We start from the raw sequence: 22,653 nt of genomic DNA, 5'->3' as shown, positions 1-22,653 counted from the left end.
TTTTTTTGAGACATAGTTTCACTCTTGTCACCCAGGCTGGAGTGCAATGGTGCAATCACAGCTCACTGCAACCTCCGCCTCCCAGGTTCAAGTGATTCTTCTGCCTCAGCCTCCTGAGTAGCTGGGATTACAGGTGCACGCCACCACGCCTCACTACTTTTTGTGTTTTTAGTAGAGACGGGGTTTCACCATGTTGGCCAGGCTGGTCTCGAACTCCTGACCACAGGTGATCCACCCACCTTGGGATTAGGTGAGCCAGTTTCTTGTAGACTTATCTTTTCATTTTCCGTGGGGATAGACCTAGGAGTGGAATTGCTGGGTCATGTGGGAATTCCTTTTAACCTTTTGAGGAACTGCCAGACTATTTTCCAAAAGAGCTGCACCATTTTACATGCCCGCCAGCAGTGTATGAGGGGAAATGCCCTTTTATTGAACATCTGCCATGTGCTAGCTACTCCCTCCCATGATCCTTACACCAGCCTGTGAAATACCTGTGATTGCTCCCTTTTACTGAGGAGGACACCAGAGCTCAGAGAAGTGAAGTAACTCCCCCGGATCACACAGGGAGTAAGAAGTAAGGCCTAGATTCACACCTAGCTCTGTCCCTTACATGTTCCTGTTGACTGGTTGCTGACTGACTACGTGACTGTCCAGATGCTCAGGTGGAATCCACCTCCTCCCCAACCCTTCTGGGCACTGTCTTGCAGACAGGGAAGTTGGACCCCCACTACCCAAAGGTCTGCGGGCACAGAGGGAACGTTCTGGACGTCAAGTGGAACCCTTTTGATGATTTTGAGATCGCCTCCTGTTCTGAAGACGCCACAGTGAGTGTCAGCCCCTCCTGAAGAGTGGGATTGGGGTGGGTGGGGTGGAACGGTACCTGTTCTTGGCTCTGGTGCCCCTGACTCCATCGCGGAGTTGAGGTCACTGTGTGGGGAGGTGTTAAGTTAGGTAGAGGAGGAGACATTCTAGGTGCTGTAGGACTATGGGCCTTAGTTCCCCGCCTATAAAATGGGCATAATAGTTCCACCCAGCTAATAAAGCCCAGTGAAAATGTATATTCCGATGGGAAAGCCCATCCTTTTGGGGGGCTATAAAAGGCTACAAGGGGCATTTTTATGGTGATCAGAAAAGATGTTCCACTTAATCCCACAGTGAAGAAGCGAGCTGTAAAAGGCTGTGAGGGCCTTGGATGAATGTGGACACTAAAACCATTCCAGCAGCTTCAGTCTCACTCACTTTTTTGAGCCTGTGTTCTGTACCAGGGCTATCATCCCTACCCCAACAATGTGCAGTGTTACTTATTTATAGTTCATTTCGTACCCACTTTTAAAATATGATGGATATGGCTTAAGACAAGAACCACAGATGTGCCGGGTTCAGTGGCTCACACCTGTAATCCCAGCACTTTGGGAGGCTGAGGTGGGAGAATCACTTGAGGCCAGGAGTTGGAGACTAGCCTAGGCAACATAGTGAGACCCTGTCTCTACTAAAAAATTAAAAATCACAGATATGATCAGATGATTAAAATAAAGATAAAAGTCATTATCACCATTTATTGTGAGCCACTGTATTCCTCACTGTCACCATACTCATCGTCTCACAGTCTCCCCAGCAACCCCACAAGGTGGGACATTTTTCTAATGGAGAAGCTGAGGATCAGAGAGGTACAGCAACTTGCCTAATGTTTCACAGCCTGTGGGAGGCAGAGCCAGACTTCAGACTGAGGCCTGATTCCAGAGCCCATTCTCTTTCCAATGTGCCATGACACATCTTTAAAGAGCAGCAGCCACAGATGGAGAAAGTGAGGAAATACTAGAAATGATGGCTAAGGAGGGTTGCAGCAGCCAAGCTCCTAGCTTAGCTAAGAGCTCCCTGGCAGCCAAGGCAAAATGGGCAATAGAATGTATTGCAAAACCTTCAGTTAGATCAAAAGAAGCAGACCAGTTCATCAGGAAAGGAAAGCAGAAAATTCAAAGAGGATTTGTGTCCGTTTCCATATAGCAGATGCTGAGGAACATAAAGGACAGTGTCTGCCGAGGTGATTTTACCAAAGGGACAGTCAGGTCCTGTGAGAATTGGCCCTGTCCCTAGGGAGTACAGGGCCTCTGGCATGATGTCAGATATCTGAAACTGTCCCCACTTTTGTAATACCTGCCTTTTCAGAACTGCTTTGAAGGCTCCCATCAAAATCTTTCTTAAATCTCTTGCTAGCCTCATTGCCTGCCACTATCCCTTCCCTGATGCCCCAGGGCAGGACATAACTGTTGGGGGGCTGAAGAAGGAAGGGGCTTTTCTCCCCGAAGCTATGCCCACAGTGAATTTATGGAGTGAATTCATTCGTGTTCCTCCCTGCGTTCAGGGCCTGGAGGGCACGGTTGCTCCTCTAGCACTGGGGAGTCTTCTCTGCTTCAGTGTTGCGGGTGGTACCTGCATCTTCCAAACACACCTGTTCACAGTGTGTCTTCCTCCTGGGGTTCTATGTGGTGAGAGCCCTCACCACACCGAAGTATCTGGAACCTGGCACTACTCTCGTGGGGTTGGCTTCCTGGTTTTAAATCCAAGATGACCAGGAAATAAATATTTGCTGAATTGAAAGCAAAGTTGTCTACCTGAAAAACCTGTATAACTCTAAGGGAAACAGTGCGTAAAATCAACTAGGGGCCAGAGAACCTTGCAGGACCAATAAGGAAGGTCAAGTCAGCAGCATCCCAGGCTCGCCTTGTACTCCATTTGTATACCTCTGTGACAGGGAGCTTATTCTCCGCCATGGCAGCCCCCTCCATCTTCAGACAACATGACTCTGGAAGGAAGTCCCAGTGCCTCTCCTCAGGCCCTCACCATGAAATACAGGCCTCTGACCCCATCCAGTCCAGCCTCCTGACCTTCAGAGTTTCTTCTTGCAGGCCATCCAGGGTGCACCTGCAAAGCAAGAAGTTTGTCCCTGCCCCGCTCCAGAGACCTCGCTGGCTCCCTAGTGCCCTGAGGATGCAGCCTAAACCCTTCATCCTGGCATTTGAGGCCCTACCCTGGGCCTTTGGGACAAGAAGCATGTAGAATACTGTACTGTGGGGGATATCCTAGCTTAGGAGGCCTGAAACCCAGCCACCTGCCCACCACGTCAGGCCAGCAGAATGACAAAGATCTCTCAAGGGCAGATTTGGAGGCCTAGACTCATCCCTGGTCAGCGCGGACCCCTGCTCAGGCTGGAGGAGCTTGGGGAAGCCCCTGTCCCTCTGAGGACCCTCAGCTGCCCCTCCACTGCCCCTCAGTGCCCATAGCTACTGAGTGGGAGGTGACTATGGAGAGAGCTCCCTTGGTCCTTCTGCTGGTCACTGCCAGATCTGTGGCTTAGGCTGGTGACGGTGCCAAGGTGCCCTGGCTGATGCTCCCTTGGGCCACGTCTCCCCTGCCAGATTAAGATCTGGAGCATCCCCAAGCAGCTGCTGACCAGGAACCTCACGGCCTGCAGGAAGGAGCTCGTGGGCCACGCGCGCAGAGTGGGCCTGGTGGAGTGGCACCCCACGGCCGCCGACATCCTCTTCAGTGCCGGCTATGACTACAAGGTGAGTCTGGGTGTTCTTCTTCTGGGGCAGCCCCTACAAATTCCCACGAACTGGAATACCACAGAAATTTATTCTGTCACAATTCTGGAGACCAGAGATCGAAAACCAAGGTTTTGGGAGAGCCAGCTCCCTCCAGATGCCCTAGGGAAGAATCCTTCTGTGCCTCTCCCAGCTTCTGGTGGCTCCAGGCATCCTCGGCTGATAGCTGCGTCACTCCAGGCTCTGCTTCTGTCTTCACACGGCCTTCTCTCTGTGTGTCCGTCTTCCTTATAGGAAGAGGAGAGCACCTGTCATTGGATCTAGGGCCCACCTAATCCATTATGATCTCATCTTAACTAATTTCAGCTGCGAAGACCCCATTTCCAAATAAGGTCACATTCTGAGGTTCTAGGTGGACATGAGTTTTCGGGGGACCCTGTTCAACTCATTACAGTTTGCCTGGAGGTGATGGGATGGCACTGCCCTCCCCTCACCCTGCTCCACTGACAACCAAGCATGCAGGTGGTAGGCTCTGTAGATTGGGATCCACAGTACAGGAGACCTCGATTCTCTTCCGACTCAGTCTCTGACCTGCAGTATAGCCTGGGAGAGTGCCTTGACTTCTCTAGGCCTCAGTTTCCCAATCTGTACACAAATGGAATTGGTGGCACCATAGCTATGGCCTTTCAGTTCTTTCCTTTTGACACTACAGGGATTTACAGAGGCACCTCGGGACCCTCTGTGATGGATAAAAGGAAGGTGGGGGCCGAACATGGTGGCTCACACCTGTAATCCCAACAGTTTGAGAGGCTTAGGTGGGAGGATCACTTGAGCCCAAAAGTTTGAGACCAGCCAACATAGTGAGACCGTGTCTCTACAAAAAAATAGAAAAAATTAGCCAGGTGTGGTAGCATGTGCCAGTAGTCCCAGCTACTCAGGAGGCTGAGGTGGGAGGATCACTTGAGCCCAGGAGGTTGATGCTACAGTGAGCCATGATCATGCCACTGCACTGCAGCCTGGGCAACCCTGTCTCAAAAATAAATAACTAAAGTGGTTGTGGGGAGCACTGAGGGAACCTGGGCCCTTACTCTTCCGATCCGAAGCGCTTTCCCATCTGTTTGTACAGGGTGTCTGCAGAGCTGCTGCACGTGTTTGTGCTGGTTGTTCTATACACAACTTCAGGGGGCACTAATCACATCCTAGGCTATAGGAATGGATTGCCCTGGAGCTCTGCATGCACAGCCTGTGCAGCTAAACATACAGCCCTGTTGGTGTGTGGGAGGTGCAAACTGTTGCTAATAACTGAAACTGCCTGGATTAGCTGGTTCCCTGGGGTCCTCCCAGCGTGGATATTTTGTTGCTCAGAGGCAGGTGGCGTTTTCCTTTCACCACTAGACAGCCTGGCCCTGGGATTCCCCCTCCTGCCACAAGCAGCTTCAGCCTGCACATCATCCTCCCACCGAGGCTTCTTGGCCAGGCTGCCAGCTGCGCCACCCTCCTGGGGATACTGTATTTCACTGCATCCTGGCCAGCATGTGACTGTGGGGGCCAGGGGCGGGGTGGCCCCTGTGCTCAGAGTTGGCTCTCTGCCATGCAGGTGATGATCTGGAACCTGGATACAAAGGAGTCTGTCATCACAAGCCCCATGAGGACAATTAGCTGTCACCAAGATGTGATCCTCTCCATGTCCTTCAACACCAACGGCAGCCTGCTGGCCACCACCTGCAAAGACCGCAAGATTCGGGTTATCGACCCCCGAGCAGGCACCGTCCTCCAGGTCAGTGCTGGGCCAGGGGCTGGCTCAGGCTCAGAGGAGCAAGGGACAGAGTGGGGACAGGGGGAGGCTTCAGAGAACAGGACAGTGATGCTGTCAGTGTCTGGGTCACGCCTTCATAGGCAGCATCCCCGTCTGTCCTCTCGGGATTGCCGGAAGGTGGGATATGCCCTTTCCATTTTGTAGGTGTGAAAACTGAGGCCCTTGAGAGATGAAATGACTCACCCCCATGGAGAGCTGGAATCTGAACCTTGTCTGACTCCAAAGCTTGTTGGCGTGCCTCAGCCCTGGCCAGGGGTCAGGAGAGCCGAGCACACCACTGTTTAGCCACTGTGCAGCCTTGGGCAAGCACTTCCTGCTCTGGACCTCTGTTTTCTCATTTGCAACAATGGGCTGTTAGTCCTTCCTCTCCGAGGATTAGATAAGACAGGCCAGGTGGCAGTGCCCACCCTTGTAGGGGTGCCTGATACTTTTTCAGCAAGAACAGGGAGCTGGGCAGAAGTTTGTTTCTGTTCTTGCTCAGAAAAATAACTCTTAACAAAGATAGCCGGGAGAGACTCCATGTGGATGACAGGGATCCAGGTGGTGCCCCTGGAAGAATCTCCAGGCAGAGCTGGGGTGAGAAAGGGAGGCCTTCCAGGTAGAGCGGCGGCATAAGCAAAGCAGGGAGGCCAGAAACCCTAGCTGCCCCCTGGCATCCCCTCCAGTGTTTCTCCAATACCAACTGCACATGTCCCTCCAGGAGGCCAACTACAAAGGGCACCGGGCCAGCAAGGTGCTGTTTCTGGGGAATCTGAAGAAGCTGATGTCCACGGGCACATCCCGATGGAACAACCGGCAGGTGGCCCTGTGGGACCAGGTGAGGGCTGCACCCCATCCCTCACCATCACCCCTCAGCTGAGAGCCAGCGTCATTCATTCATGCATGCATTCATTCAGACACCCATTTATGTCTCACACATTCAGTGTAGACTGCCAGGTGCCAGGGATCCGGGGATGAATAGCAGGGAGATGCCGACAGCCCCGGGCGAACCCAGACCCTGTGCATCTTGCCACTCTAGGGAGATGGGTCAGGATCCAGGGGATGCCCTGGGCTAGAGGAGGGGAGGTAGCTAAGTCTGGGACCACGACTAGGAGGAAGGGAGAAGGAGAGGGCCATCTGGGCAGAGGGGGCACCTGGAGCAAATGTGGTACTAACGGGTATGGGGAGATTTCATCAGGACAGCTGAGGGTGGAGCGGGGCGAGGTGAGGGCCAAGCTGGCAGTAGTGTTTTGAGGGAGCATTTGACAGGAGTTTCAAAGACTTGACAAATCACACTTTCTTTCTGAGTCTCCTTCATCTATTAAAATAAATTTTAAAAAACAGGTAGGGGAAGATTGGAATGAGATCGGGTGTGTCAAAAGTGATTTGTTATGGCCAGGCATGGTGGTACATGCATGTAATCCCTGCACTTCGGAAGGCCATGGTGGGAGGATCGCTTGAGGCCAGGAATGCGAGACCAGCCTGAGCTACCCAGCAAGACCCCCATCTCTGCAGAAAATCAGCTGGGTGCAGTGGTGCACGTCTATAATCCCAGCTACTTGGGAGACTGAGGCGAGAGGATCGCTTGAGCCAAAGAGTTTGAGGCTGCAGTGAGCTATGATTGCACCACTGCACTCCAGCCTGGGTGACAGTGTTAGACCTTGTCTCAAAAAAAAAAAAAAAAAAAGGTGATTTGTTAAGGGCAGAAAGCTCACAAAATAGGTGGCAGCAGCATTTTAGTGCCTTTAAGATGTCATCTCCACCAGAGAGTAGCCCACACATTGGAACCTAAGAACCAGGGACATCTTCCCCCAGCACACACATAGAAAAAAATCACACTTTTTCTCTGACACACACACTCTCGCCCAGAGCACCGTGGCAGGAATTCTTATCTCTGGGAGCGCCACTGAGGGCCCCCAGGAGTGACCCAGGCCTTCCCTGCCTCCCCTTCCCTTGCAGGATGACCTCTCTGTGCCTCTGTTGGAGGAGGACCTGGACGGCTCCTCGGGCGTGCTGTTTCCCTTCTATGACGCAGACACCAGCATGCTCTACGTGGTGGGGAAGGTCGGCTTGGCACGGGAGGGAGGTGACTGCCTGGACCCCTGAGACAGGGGCAGACAGCAACCTGGGGCTGTTGGGAGCACGGGGCAGGGATGGGCAGGCCACTCGTCCCCTGTGAGAAGGAACCCCTCCCACCCTCCTGGCTCCCTAAGAACACCTGGAGCCAGGGCTCTGGCTGGACACCTTGAGCTTGTCCCTTCCCAACTGCAGGCCCAGATATGGGGGGACCATTGGTGTTTCTCAGCAGGGGCACCTGCTGAGCTGGGGGCAGAACAGGTCTCCACTGGGTAGGACTATCCCATATCTGGCAGCCCTGGCCCCTGCCCACCAATGCCAAGAACAGCATCTCTCCCCCTCCATCCAAGTCATTATGACAACCAGAAATGTCCCCCATGGTAAGACCTTCTGGATGACCTCTGAGGCCACCCCAGTTCTGACCTTTGCTGCTGCTCTCAGATAGGAGCGGGATTTGGACTTGTCTTCCCAGAGCTTCTGTCTTAGAGGAACAAGGGTGGGCTTTGGGTCATGGTGGGGGAGGATTGAATTTTAAAGTAAGGGCCTGGGCCCAGCACAGTGGCTCATGCCTATAATTCCAGCACTCTGGGAGGCCAAGGTGAGAGAATCAGTTGAGCCCAGGAGTTCAAGACCAGCCTGGGCATAGTGAGACCAGCATAGTGAGACCCCATCTCTACGAAAATGAAAAACTAAAAAATTAGCCAGGCATGGTGGCACACACCTGTGGTCCCAGCTACTCGGGAGGCTGAGGCGGGAAGATGGCTTGAGCCCAGGAGGTTGCTGTGAGCTGTGATTGCACTACTGCTCTCCAACCTGGGCAATAAAGTGAGACCCTGTCTCAAAAAAATAAGACAAAATATAAAATAAGATGAAGATCCCCCCCATCACCCTCCTGCCTTGGTGACAGGGCCCCCGGTTTCCTGGTGTTCCCTTGAGTGAGATGGGTTTGCCGATCATCAAAAAAAAAGCCAGGTTTTTGCTGCATGGCTGGGTTGCTGATGAGCTGATGAGATCCAGCTCTGAATCTCACCCTCCCCTTCCTCCTCCTCCTCAGGGAGATGGCAACATTCGCTACTACGAGGTGAGCGCCGACAAGCCTCACCTGAGCTACCTGACTGAGTACCGCTCCTATAACCCACAGAAGGGGATCGGTGAGTGAGGGCCACTGAAGTTCATGCCTGTAATCCCAGCACTTTGGGAGACCGAGGAAGGAGAATCCGGGTCAGGGCTTCAGTGCTGGGTGTGGGGAGACAGGGATGAGTCAGACGGGAGGAGGGACAGCATAGCAACACTCTGACTTATGGGGGCTGTCCTTGAGGTGGGCAGCAGCACAAAGGAGGAAGTCAAGGAAGGCTTCTCAGAGGAGGCAACATTGGAGGAACTGAAAGAGGAAGAAGAGCCCAGCAGGCGAGAGAGGGATGTGTTCTAGGTCAAGGTTAAGCAGTTACAACAAGAGCAGAGATGGAAAGGGCTGACCTAAAAGAGCCTCCAGGAAGCAGTCCTCAGCTCCTTTCTAAGTGTGTCTGAGGATAAAAACTCAGCTATATTTCTGTAATCTACAAGAAACCCATTTTAAACATAAAGACATGGCTAGATGAAAAGTAAAGGACTGGAGAAAGATGCACCATGCTAACCCTACTCAAAAGGAATCTGGAGTAGTTTGATTGAGAGTATTTGGGTCACAGGAGCTGTGGGGATGGAGATGGAGACCCTTAAGCAGAGCAAACTGCCTATAAAAGTTCAGCTAATCCAGCACTTTGGGAGGCCGAGGATGGAGGATCTCTTGAGCCTAGGAATTCGAGGCTAGCCTGGGCAACAAAGTGAGACTCCTGTCTCTACAGATAAGTAAAAAAATTGAGGTGCATGCCTGTGGTCCCAGCTACTTGGGAGGCTAAGGCAGGAGGATCGCTTGAGCCCAGGAGTGTGAGGCTGCAGTGAGCTATGATTGTGCCACTGGACTCCAGCCTGGGCAACAGAGTGAGACTTTGTCTCAGAAAGAAAAAATAGTTTAGCTAAAATAATTTAAATCTTTGAAGGTGAAGAGTCTGATTAATTCAACTCCGTTTCCCAACATAGGGCCCAGTCCAGTGTAGGTATTTGTCCCTGAGCTCTTTTCTGGGAGGAGGCTGGCCTCTGTTCAGGTCCAGGTGTGCAGCCTGGCTTTGGCCCTTTCACTGTGGCCCCAGGCTAGCCAGAACCTCTTGGCCCTCCCTGACTGCCTGCAGGTGTCATGCCAAAGAGAGGACTTGACGTGTCCTCCTGTGAGATCTTCCGCTTCTACAAGCTGATCACAACCAAAAGCCTCATCGAGCCCATCTCCATGATTGTGCCCCGGCGGGTAAGGGCAGTGGGGACCGCGTGGGAGGGAGGTGGGGAACCTGTCCTGGAGAAGACAGATCCAGGGCTGTCAGGTACCAGAGCATGGAGCCCACGTTCATGGGGCAGCCACAGAGCGGCCTTTCTCACAGCAGGGTGACATCAGTGGGCATCAGGAATCCTGGGTCTTGGCCCACCTCTGTTCTTGAGCTGCTATGTGACCTCGGGCAAGTCCCTTTGTTCTCTGGGCCTCCGTTTCCTCAATTCAGCAGGGGTTGGGGAGAGCCTGGACTCCCAGCTCTAAGGGCCCTTCCCATCTGAGCAGCCTACCCTATCACCCTCCTCACTGTCTGGATTTCTCCTGCAGTCGGAATCCTACCAAGAGGACATATACCCTCCAACAGCAGGGGCCCAGCCCTCCCTGACGGCCCAGGAGTGGCTCAGCGGGATGAATCAAGGTGAGGAAGACAGAGGAGAGGCCCAGACAAATGTGGCAGGAACGTGGAGTGCCCAGTGGTACCACGCAACTGAGAGGGGTTGGGCCTGGATTTTTATTCTCTCATAACCTCAGAGGTCATGCCCTTGACCTTCAGTCCCCAGTGGGTAGCATGGTCACATACAGGTCCAGAAAGTCAGGGGGCTTGACCTGAGGGCTCAGGAAACTCCAGCTCAAGGGACTTTGCTCCATGGAAAGCTTCTTTACACTTTGAGGCTATGCGGGGTGCCTGGACCACCTTAGCCAGACTCCCCATCCCCGTTCCCCACCCCTAGCTCTGCAATTCTTTTTTTTTTTTTTTTTTTGGAGACAGAGTCTCGCTTTGTTGCCCAGGTTGGAGTGCAGTGGTACAATCTCAGCTCACTGCAACCTCCACCCCCACCCCCGCATTCAAGTGATTCTCATGCCTCAGCCTCCTGAGTAGCTGGGACTACAGGCACGTGCCACCATGCCCAGCTAATTTTTTGTATTTTTAGTAGAGATGGGGTTTCGCCATGTTGGTCAGGCTGGTCTCAAACTCTTGACCTCAAGTGCTCCACCTGCCTCGGAAAGTGTTGGGATTACAGGCGTGAGCCACCATGCCTGGCCTTTTTCGATTCTTCTTGACCCAAGAAGTCCTCCAGGCAGCAACCCCCACCCAGGTCCCTCTGCCCGCTCTGCCTGTCCTGAGCCACTCTCCTGCTCCTGCCAACATGAAGGCCAGCCCAGCGGAAGCAGCCACCCCAGCCGCTCCCTCTCCCTTCCACCCCCTAAACTTCCTTCACCCCCACCCCAGTGGCTGAGTGAGCCTCCTGGTGTACCGGAAGAGCCTCTGCCTTGGGGGACAGGGAACCAGTGCCAAGTCCTAGTTCTGGATAACCTTAAGTAGGTTTTGCTCCCTGGGCCTCAGTTTCCTCATCTGTAGCCGTGATGCCAGCCTCCCCTGCTTCTTGGAGGTGGTGAGAGAACTAATGGACTTGGTAGACGGCGGGGTGCAGTGTGGGTGGGACTGTCCTTACAAAGCAAGGGCAAGGTCTCACGTGAGCTTGAAGTGTTTGGGGGCTGCTCCAGTGCACGCACCGTGCTGTTCCTACAAAACAAGCTTCACTTTGAGGGTGGCACATGTGGGTATTTGTATCTGTTAGCCCTGCTCTGTGGCTTTGTGCCTGTCCACATGTAGCTGTATTTCCCACACCTGTTGCATGGGTCAGCATGGCTCTGAGTATCTCTGCATGCTGCCTGTGTCATTGGTGCCCTATATGCCCATCTGCCCATGGGCACCCAGTCCTCACACAGCTCTGCTTCCCTTCCAGACCCAATCCTGGTGTCACTTAGGCCTGGCTCTGAGCTGCTGAGACCCCACCCACTGCCTGCAGAGAGACCTGTCTTCCATTCCATGGCCCCAGCCTCACCCCGGCTCTTGAACCAGGCAGAAAAGCTGGCTGCAGAAGATGGCTGGAGGTCTTCCTCCCTGTTGGAGGAGAAGACGCCAAGATGGGCAGCAGAGCACAGGCTGGAGGAGAAGAAATCCTGGCTGACAAATGGCTTTGATGTTTTCGAATGCCCCCCACCAAAGACAGAAAACGAGGTGTGAAGGAGAACGGGGTGGGCCTTTCACATGGGGCAGCTGGGGTGGAGGGCAGCAGATCCAGGCTGAGAGGAAGGGAGAAAATGAGGCATGAGAACAATAACCATCTGTGTGGCCTGGCCTGGTTGCTTGACTCATTTTGTTAATTCATTCAACAAACAGGCAGTGAGCTCCGTCTTATGCCAAAATAATGGGCATAGATAAAGATGGTGGGAGGCCGGGCATGGGGGCTTACGCCTGTAATCACAGCACTTTGGGAGGCCAAGGTGGGCAGATCACGAGGTCAGGAGTTCGAGACCAGCCTGGCCAACATAGTGAAACCCTATCTCTACTAAAAATACAACAATTAGTCGGGCGTGGTGGCACGCACCTGTAGTCCCAGCTACTTGGGAGGCTGAGGAAGGAGAATGGCTTGAAACCAGGAGGTAGAGGTTGCAGTGAGCCAAGATCATGCCACTGCACTCCAGCCTGGGCAACAGAGCAAGACTCCATATTGAAAAAAAAAAAGATGGTGGGGACCAGGTGCAGTGGCTCACACCTGTAACCCCAGCACTTTGGGAGGCCAAGGTGGACGGATCTCTTGAGGCCAGAAGTTTGAGACCAGCCTGGCCAAAATGGTGAAACCCTGTCTCTACTAAAAATACAAAAATTAGCTGGGTGTGGTGGTGCGTGCCTATAATCCCAGCTTCTGGAGGCTGAGGCAGGAGAATCGCTTGAACCCAGGAGGCAGAGGCTGCAGTGAGCCAGGATCACACCACTGCACTCCAGCCTGGGCAACAGAGTGAGACTCCGTCTCTAAAAAAAGAAAGAAAGAAAGAAAGATGGTGGGAAACCGTCTGTAAAATGAAGAGGGTTTGACCTGATGGATATCAAAGTTTTTCCAGTTCTGACATTATAGGATTTTCTGTGCTTTCAAAGTCCACATTTGTTAAGTGCCTACTATGTGGCAGATCCTGGGGTAGGCACTTTGATATAGCATGTGATTGAATTCTCTCAACAGCCCTGGAAGTCAGTCTGAAGTGGCTAAGAACACAGAGGCCGGCATCTCACAGATGGATTCTGATCCTGGCTCTGCTGAGTACTAATTTAGGGTCTCAGACCCAGAGACTGAATGTCTCTAAGCTGCCGTTTCCACAGTGGTACAGTGGGGACACTGGCACTGCCACCCTTATAGGGGTGTCAAAATGTTCCAGTGGGATAACGAAGGCCCTTAGGGCATCACTCAACATCTAACACCCATTCTGCACAGTGGCAACAATTATGATAATGATGAGGGCAGTTTTCTGACCCCATTTCCCGGAGAAAGTAATGGAAGCTCAGAGTGGGTAAATAACTTGCCCAAGGTCACACAGTTCAGTGGTGGCATAAACACCAATCCCCAGACTTCAGAGCCAGGCATGCTTTCCTCTATTTCATGGAGGATCTCTGGAGGCAAAATACATCTGAAACATGCCAGTCTTCTTGAATTTCATTTACTGGGTGAAGAAAACAAGGTGTTTGTAAAAGATCTATGCAGTGACAGCCTCATCAGCCCTCTGCCGTGTTAATGTAACCACCTCCACCTTTCTGAGTCAAAGAGGGATAGCGGTTTAGCTTTCAGCTGGTGTTCTGACACCCTGGTGATCCTGCCTTCCAATCTTTCTTCCCCAGTTGCTGCAGATGTTCTACCGGCAACAGGAGGAGATCCGAAGGCTCCGGGAGCTGTTGACCCAGCGAGAGGTCCAGGCCAAACAGTTGGAACTGGAGATCAAAAACTTGCGGATGGGCTCAGAGCAGCTCTGAGCAGAGACTTCTGCCCTCCTCACCCTCAGGGACACCACTCGGCTCCATGGGGAGGTTTAGAACCAAACCACAGGTCCCCCTAAGAACAACCACTATTTCTATATTTTTTACCAGAAAACAAAACTCTCCATCGCTGAAAGAGATTCCAGTGGGACATGGTGCCGTTTTTCTATTTGCCTTCTTGCAGCAACAGTTTCTGAATTGACTTTGTTTTCAGACGATGCCTTCTGTTGAATTCTGTTATTAAGGGTCCATGATGAGCTGTAACTTCTCAAGAGGAAGGAACACAGTAGAAAACTAGAGCTGGAAGGACCTTGGTTGACCTGTCTGTGATTTTCAAACTGTGGTCCAGAGAATAGGGGAAGACTGGGCCAGACGCAGTGGCTCATGCCTGTAATGCCAGCACTTTGGGAGGCTGAGGTAGGCGGATTGCTTGAGGTCAGGAGTTTGAAAGCAGCCTGGCCAATATGGTGAAACCCCGTCTCTACTAAAAATACAAGAATTAGGCTAGGCGTGGTGGCTCACGCCTGTAATCCCAGCACTTTGGGAGGCCAAGGTGGGCGGATCTTCTGAGGTCAGGAGTTCAAGACCAGCCTGGCCAACATGGTGAAACCCCATCTCATACAAAAATTAGCTGGGCGTGGTGGTGCATGCCTGTAAACCCAGCTACTTGAGAGGCTGAGGCAGGAGAACCACTTGAGCCTGGGAGGCAGAGGTTGCAGTGAACCAAGATCATGCCACTTCACTCCAACCTGGGCAACAGAGTGAGACTCCGGCTCAAAAAAAAAAAAAAAAAAGGAAAGAATAAAACTTAGCCAGCCGTGATGGCAGGTGTCTGTAATCCCAGCTACTCAGGAGGCTGAGATAGGAGAATTGCTTGAACCTGGGAGGCAGAGGTTGCAGTGAGCCAAGATTGTGGACTGCACTACAGCCTAGGTGATAGAGCAAGACTCCATCTCAAAAAAAAAAAAAAAAAAAAGAGAGAGAGAATAGGGGGAGACTAAGCAGGAAGGCTGTGTCTCCCTTCCCCACACTGTGTTCCAACCAGATAACTCCCTTTTATTTTACATGTTGGGCTAATATGAAAAACAATTCTGCCAGTAAAAAAAAATTTTTTAGAAGTTTGAAAACTAGTGATTTCACCCAAGTTCCTCATTTTACAGGTGGGGAAACTAAGGCCCAGAGAGAAGCAGGTGATATTTGTTTCATGGCAGGGCTGGGCTGAGATCCTGCTTTTCCGGGTCTGTCTTTTTGTTGTTTTGGGTCTGATGCAGTTCTCAGCCCACAGAGTAGAAATCTGTTGCTTCTGGCCTCAACTGTGCCCCAGTTTACTCAGTGACCTCTTGCAAGTCCTGCCCTCTCTGGTCTCAGTTTCTTCATCTGAACAAGGAGTACCCTGGAACAAGCTGCTGTCTGCAGGATCTGCCACCTGAAACCTTGACCTAAGGGAAAACTACCTATGGGGTGATCTGGGTTTGCTGCAGAAACTAACAGACACTGGCAAGGGGCCAGGGGCATTCAACCCAATTCTACAACACAGGCAGGAGGTCCAAACCAACCTTTCCAACCAGAAACCAGCCTGATGTGGGTAGATGCTGTCCCTTATGGAGGGACGCAGACTTCAGAGCTGTGCCCATGACTGCTGACTGCCACCACCAAGGCCCTCAGGTACACAGCCTGCCTCCTGCAGGATGATGTGGGCAGATTTCAGCCCTAGTTAACAGAAGAGTCCCCCAGGAGGTAGGGGGCCCCCATCCCTGGAGGCATGCCAGTAGAGCCTCTGGCCACCTAACCAGGAGGACTTCTGAAATGACTCTACGAGGTAAAGAAGTAAGACCAGATGGTCCCAAAGTTCCCTTCTAGCCTGAAAGCTTTTATTTGTCCCTCCTTAGTGAATCTGTGTTCTGAGCCCTACTCTAAAGTTCAGTGGTCAATACAATAGTCCACCAAGAGACTGGGAATGATTAGAAGTGAAATTGGTCCATCCTTACCAAGGAGGGGCAGATGATCTCCATTGCACAGGGCGATTAGATTCTGGAGCTGAGATGGGGACTGCAGGAGGCCATCCAGCCTGGTAGGTTTCAACCCAAGCTGTGTACATTAGAATCCCCTTGGGAGCGTGCAGGAAATACAGATGCCCAGGCCACATTCCAGACCAACTGAAGCTGAATCTCCAGAGTAGGGCCTGTATGTTCATATACGCTCCACAGGTGATCTGCAGTACAGTGAGGATGGAAGACTGCATGTGTACCTATTTCAAGATGAAGAGGACAGCAAGCTCCAGATAGGAGCTGGGACTCAATCCAGATCTCTTAAGTCCTGGCTGGTGGCTCCTTAAAAGTCTAGAAGTGTTGTCCCAAGCCCTCTCTCAACATCTCTGGGAACCGCAGCTGCAGCACAATGGGGGTTCAGCGCCCCTGTTTGCCCCTTCCTTAGCCATGGTTTATTCTGCTTGTCTGTCTGCACAGGCCAGATGCTCATGTTCCTTGTCTTATTCTCCATTTACTCAGTCACTGGGGCTCACTCCCGTCTGATGCGCCAGCCAAGATTGCCTTAGTGTGCTCCAGAACAGAAGGCCAAATCCCAGGCATTGCCAGGGCAGCAGAGCTCTACAGGATAGGCTTACCTCTCCCACCTGTGTGACTAGCACTTCACAGTTTACAAACTCCTCCCACCTCCACTCACTGACACATGCTATTCTAACACAGGTTAGGCAGGTATTCCAAGCCCCATGTTCAGAATCAAAGACCTAGCCTCAGAGAAGTGAAGAAACATCATGCCAAGGTCGCTGACTGCCAAGCGGTAGAGGTGGGGTTGCATCCAGAGAGCTTCCTGGTATGCCTCTGCACAGCGCCATTCCTTGGCCAGCTCTCTCCACCCCAAAGGACCCAGACTGCACACTTAAAAACAGGACACAGGTGTCTTTGAACAAACTTTTTTTTTAAATTTTTACATCTAGAATAAATTATTTAAATTATTTCACAGCAAGGGAGAGGGATAGGTAATTTTTATCAGATATTTTTTTAAACCATCTGTTTTTTAAATTACGTTTTTGTTTATGTTCTTGAGCTGAGGTAGTGGAACTCGCCCAGCGCATTCAGGGCCCAGCCAGTTGGCAGAGCATGCCCTCATCTCCTTATTCCATACCCCGGGCGTCCCCTTTCTGTTGACTCAGGAACTTTCTGAGAATGAGGACAGCACTAGGAGATGAGCTTTGGCGGGTATCCATCTTACCGCTACCGTAATTGTGCTTCCTGGAACAAAACTTGAGATTGTATCAGAGAAGGAAACAGGAAGTCAGAAATCAAATCTATGCTTTTAATTGAAACCGTGCCTGAAACAGTTTGAATGATTGTTCTAATGTTGTTTCTGAAATTCCTTGTACCTTTGTGAAAAATAATAATAATAAATAAAAGTGAAAATAAATAGATGTGGAATGTGCGATGGAAATAATGTCACAAAATAATAAACATCTGGCCAGACATTTTACTACAAGGAGCTTTCCTTGTCTTGATTTGTTCCACAAATACCAATTAACTATCTACTGTTGGAGTCAGACACCAAGCTGGAAAACAGGCAGGACAGACAGTCTTTGCCCTCTCCAGTTTTCAGTCATGGTTGGGGGAATGGGGAGGGCCAGGATAGGGGAAACGTAGGCTGTTCTGGAAGGAGAAGCAGGGAAGGTTTCCTGGAGGCAAAGATAGTAAGGTAGAAATCTGCAGGATAAGTTGGAATACTCAGGGCAAAGGGCATTTGGGAAGAAGAATGTTCCAAGCAGGGTAAACTGCACGTCCTCCAGTCTTGAAAAATCAAAGGGTGGAACGTAGGCAGGGCGGGGACCAAGGATCTTAACAAAGAGCCAAGGGCTTTAAAAGTGGGATTGGAGACTTGAGCCTGGGAGCAACTGGAATTTGGGGTGGGGGTGTGTCTGTGAAAGTCGTCAGTACCAAAACAGAGTCACTTATGTCAAAATCAAACTAAATGGTGCACCTGTAGTCCTAGCTACTCCAGAGAGTGAGGTGGGAAAATCACTTGAGCCCAGGAGTTAGAGGCTGCAGCGAGCTTTGATCGCACTACTGCACTCCAGCCTGGGCAACAGAGCCAGACCCTGTCTCAAACAAAATAACTAAAGGGTGCTGGGAGGCCATGAAGTGGGGGGCCCTCACCAACGATTTGCCTGGTAACAGGAATTACCAAGCTGCAGCCTTGCACAAAGAACCACAGCATTGCACAAAAGCCACGATATGAGGACATCTGCCCAGCAACTGCCTGTTCAACTTTCGGATTGAAGCCACCCGTATTAATTCTTGTAATCAAGTATTATTATTTTAAAACAATGTATGCAATCCTCCTCCTTCTGCTTTTAAAAGCCTCTACTTTCCTTTGCCTCCCTGTGTACTCCGCGCCTCTACCCCTTGGGTGCCATGGCACATTGCAATCCTTCTGCTCAGTCCGAAATAAACTCAATTGGAGAATCTCTGTGTCGTTATTTGAGCTTGACTAGGTTTCTTATAGTTGTGGGAATGATTATCTTTCCCGGGAAAAGGGCAAGAGAGGATCAAGGGAAAGTGAGAGGAGCACCCCTGGAAGGTCCAACCAACTTTGGTCCCATCACCAGGGCTGCAGTTTTCTGGGCGTTAGTGGTCCAGCGTCATTAAGCAGGAAGCCCACCCTCTCCCGGCTGGCTTATTAGGAGCCTCCCATTTCTGCTGAGGCCACCTCCTGGCCTGGGCGGGCAGAGGGAGCACCCTGCTGGTCGGAGGATGCTCCCTGCAGGCTGTCATCCTCCTAGCGGCCGGCCGGCCGGCCTGGAGCCGCCCCGCCCACGGCCGAGGTTTCGGTTTCCCGTGGGAGCCCCGCCCCGTGCCCCAGGGAGCCGGAGGTGGCGGAGATGAATGGCGGGCGCGGCGGCCGGCAGCCGCACCCCTGGGGGGTCGGAGCTTGTCGAGGGATGCGGCTGGCGCTGCCCGGAGCATGGCGACCGCATAGCTGAGCTCTTCTGTCGCCGCTGCCACCGCTGTGTGTGCGCGCTTTGCCCGGTGCTGGGCGCGCACCGTGGCCACCCGGTGGGCCTGGCGCTGGAGGCGGCTGTGCACGTGCAGGTGGGGACGGTGTGGACGGGGTTCGCCGCGCGGGAGGTGGGGGAGCCAGTCCAGGCATAACGGCCGAGGAGGGGAGGTACCTGACCGTGGCCAGTGGCGGGTTACAACCTGGAAACCAAAGGTGCCCCAGAGGGCGTCTAAGCGGTCGACTGAAAGTTCAGAGGGGGAGACTGAGACCCAAGGAAGGGCAAAGGCGAGCCAAAGCCATCAGTTGAGCTTCAGAAAAGGTGGGTTCAGGAGTGAGAGGTTGGGAGCCCAGGCTGGTACCCAGATGTCCTTGACTGTGTCCACCATGGCCGATCCACCACACTGCCATTGGGCTGGAAGATAGTCTGCCTTCCAGTTAACAGAGGTGCAAACTCTCCCTCTTAATCAACAGCCCTATGTAGCTAAGAAAGCCACACAGACATCTCGGGTTTACTCAATCTGCAATCCATAGAAAGGGCCTGTGAATCTTGAGTTGAGGACGGCTGATTGCCCTTGGAGCAGCCTCAGCTGTCACTACCTACCTCCTCTCCCCTCCCCGGCCACACAGACACTCCCATTCCTACTCGTGGCAGCCTTGGGTGAGCCATTATTATTACGGCCATTTTATAGGCCACAAGAGGAAGGCTCTGGAGGTAGGGTCAGGCCTTGAACCCAGGACTCCATTAGCCATATGCCCCCAGTAGAGCCATTGTCACCATAGAACCTCACCCAGGTATAATCCTAACAGTGCCCAGGGACTTTGGGCTCTTGCTCCAGCTTTCCAGCTGACTTGTTCTGTGGCTCCTCTCAAATCCTTCTCTCTCTCTGGGTTTCATGAAGCCTGGGCACGGTAGGCCCTCCTGTCTGACAGATGTTGATCCTACCACTTCCCTCTCCAAGAAGTCTTCTGTGATGAACTCGGCCTCATCTTGAGCTTTTCCCCGGTACTGCATGACTCCAGACTACCACACTGTGACAACCTTGGAACTCCAAGGTGAAAAGGGGATCATGGGGGACAATCCAGTGGAGTCGTGGGCTCAAGACCTGTCCCTGCCACCAGACCTTTCCTTTTTTTAACGTATGAAATGGCTGTAATTATAATAATGGCTGCTTGAAAAACCTATTCAGAACTAACAAGGCTGCTTTCCACAGATCTGGCTGAAGAGTCTCACCCATCCATTTGTCCATTCCCCTACCCACTACCTACTGTCAACTTGAAGTAATAAGATTCAGAAAATATGATTAAGTACAGAGTTTATCCAAGCCTAAAGCCTGAGGATGGCCAACTGGGACCATAGATTCAAATTTCCGAGACTATCCACTCTGATTAGCAGCAGTTACATGTAAGTTTTTAAGGAAAAAAGAAGAGGCAGTTCCTAAATTGTTTACCAAGAATTTACATTAAAATGACATAAGCAGTCGGGCACAGTGGCTCATGTCTGTAATCCCAGCACTTTGGGAGGCTGAGGCAGGAGGATCACATGAGGCCAGGAGTTCGAGACCAGCCTGGCCAACATGGTGAAACCTCATCTCTACTAAAAAATATGAAAATCAGCCAGGTGTGGTGGTACACGTCTGTAATCCCAGCTACTCAGGAGGCTGAGGCATAAGAATTATTTGAACCCGGAAGATGGAGGTTGCAATGAGCCGAGATCATGCCACTGCACTCCAGCCTGGGTGACAGAGTGAGACTCTGTCATAAATAAATAAATAGAAAAAGAGAATCTCTATGGCAGAACACCACCAAACCTATTCCACTGGTGAGTCAACAAAAACATCATGAAGAAAATCCCAAGCCTTCTTTAAAATCCAGGAATTGGCTTCTAAAACTTTTTCTACAACCTTCTTTGTTGTAGCCAGGAAATAATTCAGGATTTAGTCCAAATTGTAGGAAAATAATAAAAACTCGAAAACAATGGCCAGGGCTGGAATCTAATAACAGGAATAACAGGTGTGCAGCACTAACAGGTGTGCTAAGATTTTCTTCTGAAACGTAATTTTTCTCTCTCTAGTTCCCTGTTTTTAGCAAAAATGAGTCTTGATAGGACAAATTTACTTGCAAATTAAGTTTTAGTAGTATACTTGGCCTGATAATTTGCATTATTGGAACTTTCATAAGGAATGTTGGATTTCGCTTTTTTTTTTTTTTTTTTTTTGACACAGGGTCTCACTCTGTCACCCAGACTAGAGTGCAATGGCATGATCTTGGCTCACTGCAACCTCCACCTCCCAGGCTCAAGCGATCCTCCTACCTCGGCCTCCCAAGTAGCTGGGACTATAGGCATGCACCACCACACCTGGCTAATTTTTTTTGTACTTGTACTTTTTTTTTTGTAGAGATGGGGTTTCACCATGTTGTCCAGGTTGGTCTAGAATTCCTGGGCTCAAGTGATCCTCCTGCCTCAGTCTCCCAAAGTGCTGGGATTATAGGCATGAGCCACTATGCCTGGCCTGGATTCGACTTTTAAAAGCCTCACAGCTAAAAAGCCAAACCAAGGATTTACCATCAGACTATGCCTGTGATACCCACACACATTGGGCGAATTCTTCTCTTCTTAAGGTTCCAAAATATCTTGAGGTTTCTAGACCTGTCAGAAAGTGACATTCTTTACTTACCACAAGGTTGGGAACCTTGTAAGGGAACTGTGTAGACAAGGTACCAAGCCAGTCCAGTCTTTCCAAGAGTCTTCTTTTTTTTTTTTTTTTTTGAGATAGGGTCTCACTCTGTTGCCCAGGCTGGAGTGCAGTGGTGCAATTTTGGCTCACTGCAGCCTCTGCCTCCCAGGTTCAAGTGATTCTCCCACTTCAGCTTCCTGAGTAGCTGGGACTACAGGTGTGAACCACCACTCCTGGCTAATTTTTGCATTTGTTGGTAGAGATATGGCTTCACCATGTTGGCCAGGGTGGTCTTGAACAACCCAACGTCAAGTGAACTGCCCACCTCAGTCTCCCAAAGTGCTGGGCCCCCTTTTATTGTATTTTATTTTATTCTTGTTAACATTTTTTAATAGAGGCAGAGTCTCACTATATTCCCCAGGCTGGTCTCAAACTTCTGGACTCAAGCGATCCACCTACCTCAGCCTCCCAAAGTTCTGGGATTACAGGCCTGAGCCACCAAGCCTGGCCACCAAGGGTCTTTTTATGGCTCTGTAAAGTCAACTTCAGTTCCTCAAAGCAGTCTGGTCATATATGAAGACATATCATTTCAGTAAAAGCCTTGGTAAAATTACCAGAGTCTCCAATGTGGCCTGTTATGAAAGAAAACATATTCTTATTGAACTTTTGCAAATAACTATATTGTCATAAAATTACAATAGCCACGTGCGGTGGCTCACACCTGTAATCCTAGCACTTTGGGAGGCTGTGGTGGGCAGATCAGTTGAGGTCAGGAGTTGGAGATCATCAGCCTGGCCAACATGGTGAAACCCCGTCTTTATTAAAAATATAAAAATTATGCCGGGTGCAGTGGCTCACGCCTGTAATCCCAGCACTTTGGGAGGCCAAGGTGGGTGGAGCACGAGGTCAGGAGTTTGAGACCAGTATGACCAATATGATGAAACCCTATCTCTAGTAAGAATACAAAAATTAGCTGGGCATGGTGGCGGGCACCTGTAATCCCAGCTACTCGGGAGGCTGAAGCAGGAGAATTGCTTGAACCCAGGAGGCAGAGATTGCAGTGAGCCAAGATTGCACCACTGCACTCCAGCCTGGGCAACAGAGCGAGACTCCGCCTCAAAAAGAAAACTTAGCCAAGTGTGGTGGCATGTACCTGTAATCCCAGCTACTTGGGAGGCAAGAGAATTGCTTGAACCTGGGAGGCAGAGGCTGCAGTGAGCCGAGATTGTGCCACTGCACTCCAGCCTGGGTGACAGAGCAAGACTCTGTCTCAAAAAATAATAATAATAATTTTAAAAATGAAAATAGGCCGGGCACGGTGGCTCAAGCCTGTAATCCCAGCACTTTGGGAGGCCGAGACGGGTGGATCACGAGGTCAGGAGATCGAGACC

General features: G+C 51.2%; 2 protein-coding genes across 4 annotated transcripts in view; both read left to right on the top strand.

Annotated features, from left to right (window-relative positions):
• The window catches only part of CORO2A (coronin, actin binding protein, 2A), a 47,686-nt gene extending 33,797 nt beyond the window's left edge, over window positions 1-13,889 (top strand). Inside the window, exons 3-12 of the mRNA XM_011993755.1 lie at window positions 708-824; window positions 3,417-3,566; window positions 5,143-5,322; window positions 6,062-6,178; window positions 7,300-7,404; window positions 8,471-8,567; window positions 9,642-9,754; window positions 10,100-10,190; window positions 11,521-11,795; window positions 13,446-13,889. Of these exons, the coding sequence (XP_011849145.1) occupies window positions 708-824; window positions 3,417-3,566; window positions 5,143-5,322; window positions 6,062-6,178; window positions 7,300-7,404; window positions 8,471-8,567; window positions 9,642-9,754; window positions 10,100-10,190; window positions 11,521-11,795; window positions 13,446-13,577 (1,377 nt within the window). The 3' untranslated portion in view covers window positions 13,578-13,889. The remainder of the gene's footprint in view (window positions 1-707; window positions 825-3,416; window positions 3,567-5,142; window positions 5,323-6,061; window positions 6,179-7,299; window positions 7,405-8,470; window positions 8,568-9,641; window positions 9,755-10,099; window positions 10,191-11,520; window positions 11,796-13,445) is intronic.
• Window positions 13,890-18,265: 4,376 nt separating this feature from the next.
• TRIM14 (tripartite motif containing 14) overlaps window positions 18,266-22,653 on the top strand; it is a 36,383-nt gene continuing 31,995 nt past the window's right edge. For all 3 annotated transcript variants that reach the window (XM_011993754.1, XM_011993753.1, XM_011993752.1), the window contains exon 1: window positions 18,266-18,679. In XM_011993754.1, the coding sequence (XP_011849144.1) occupies window positions 18,473-18,679 (207 nt within the window). In that variant the 5' untranslated portion in view covers window positions 18,266-18,472. The remainder of the gene's footprint in view (window positions 18,680-22,653) is intronic.

The sequence above is a fragment of the Mandrillus leucophaeus genome, unplaced genomic scaffold (genome assembly GCF_000951045.1).
Source record: "Mandrillus leucophaeus isolate KB7577 unplaced genomic scaffold, Mleu.le_1.0 Scaffold433, whole genome shotgun sequence".
NCBI lineage: Eukaryota > Metazoa > Chordata > Mammalia > Primates > Cercopithecidae > Mandrillus > Mandrillus leucophaeus.
Note: the sequence above shows the minus strand (reverse complement) of the source record. Positions and strands in the feature narration are given on the sequence as shown.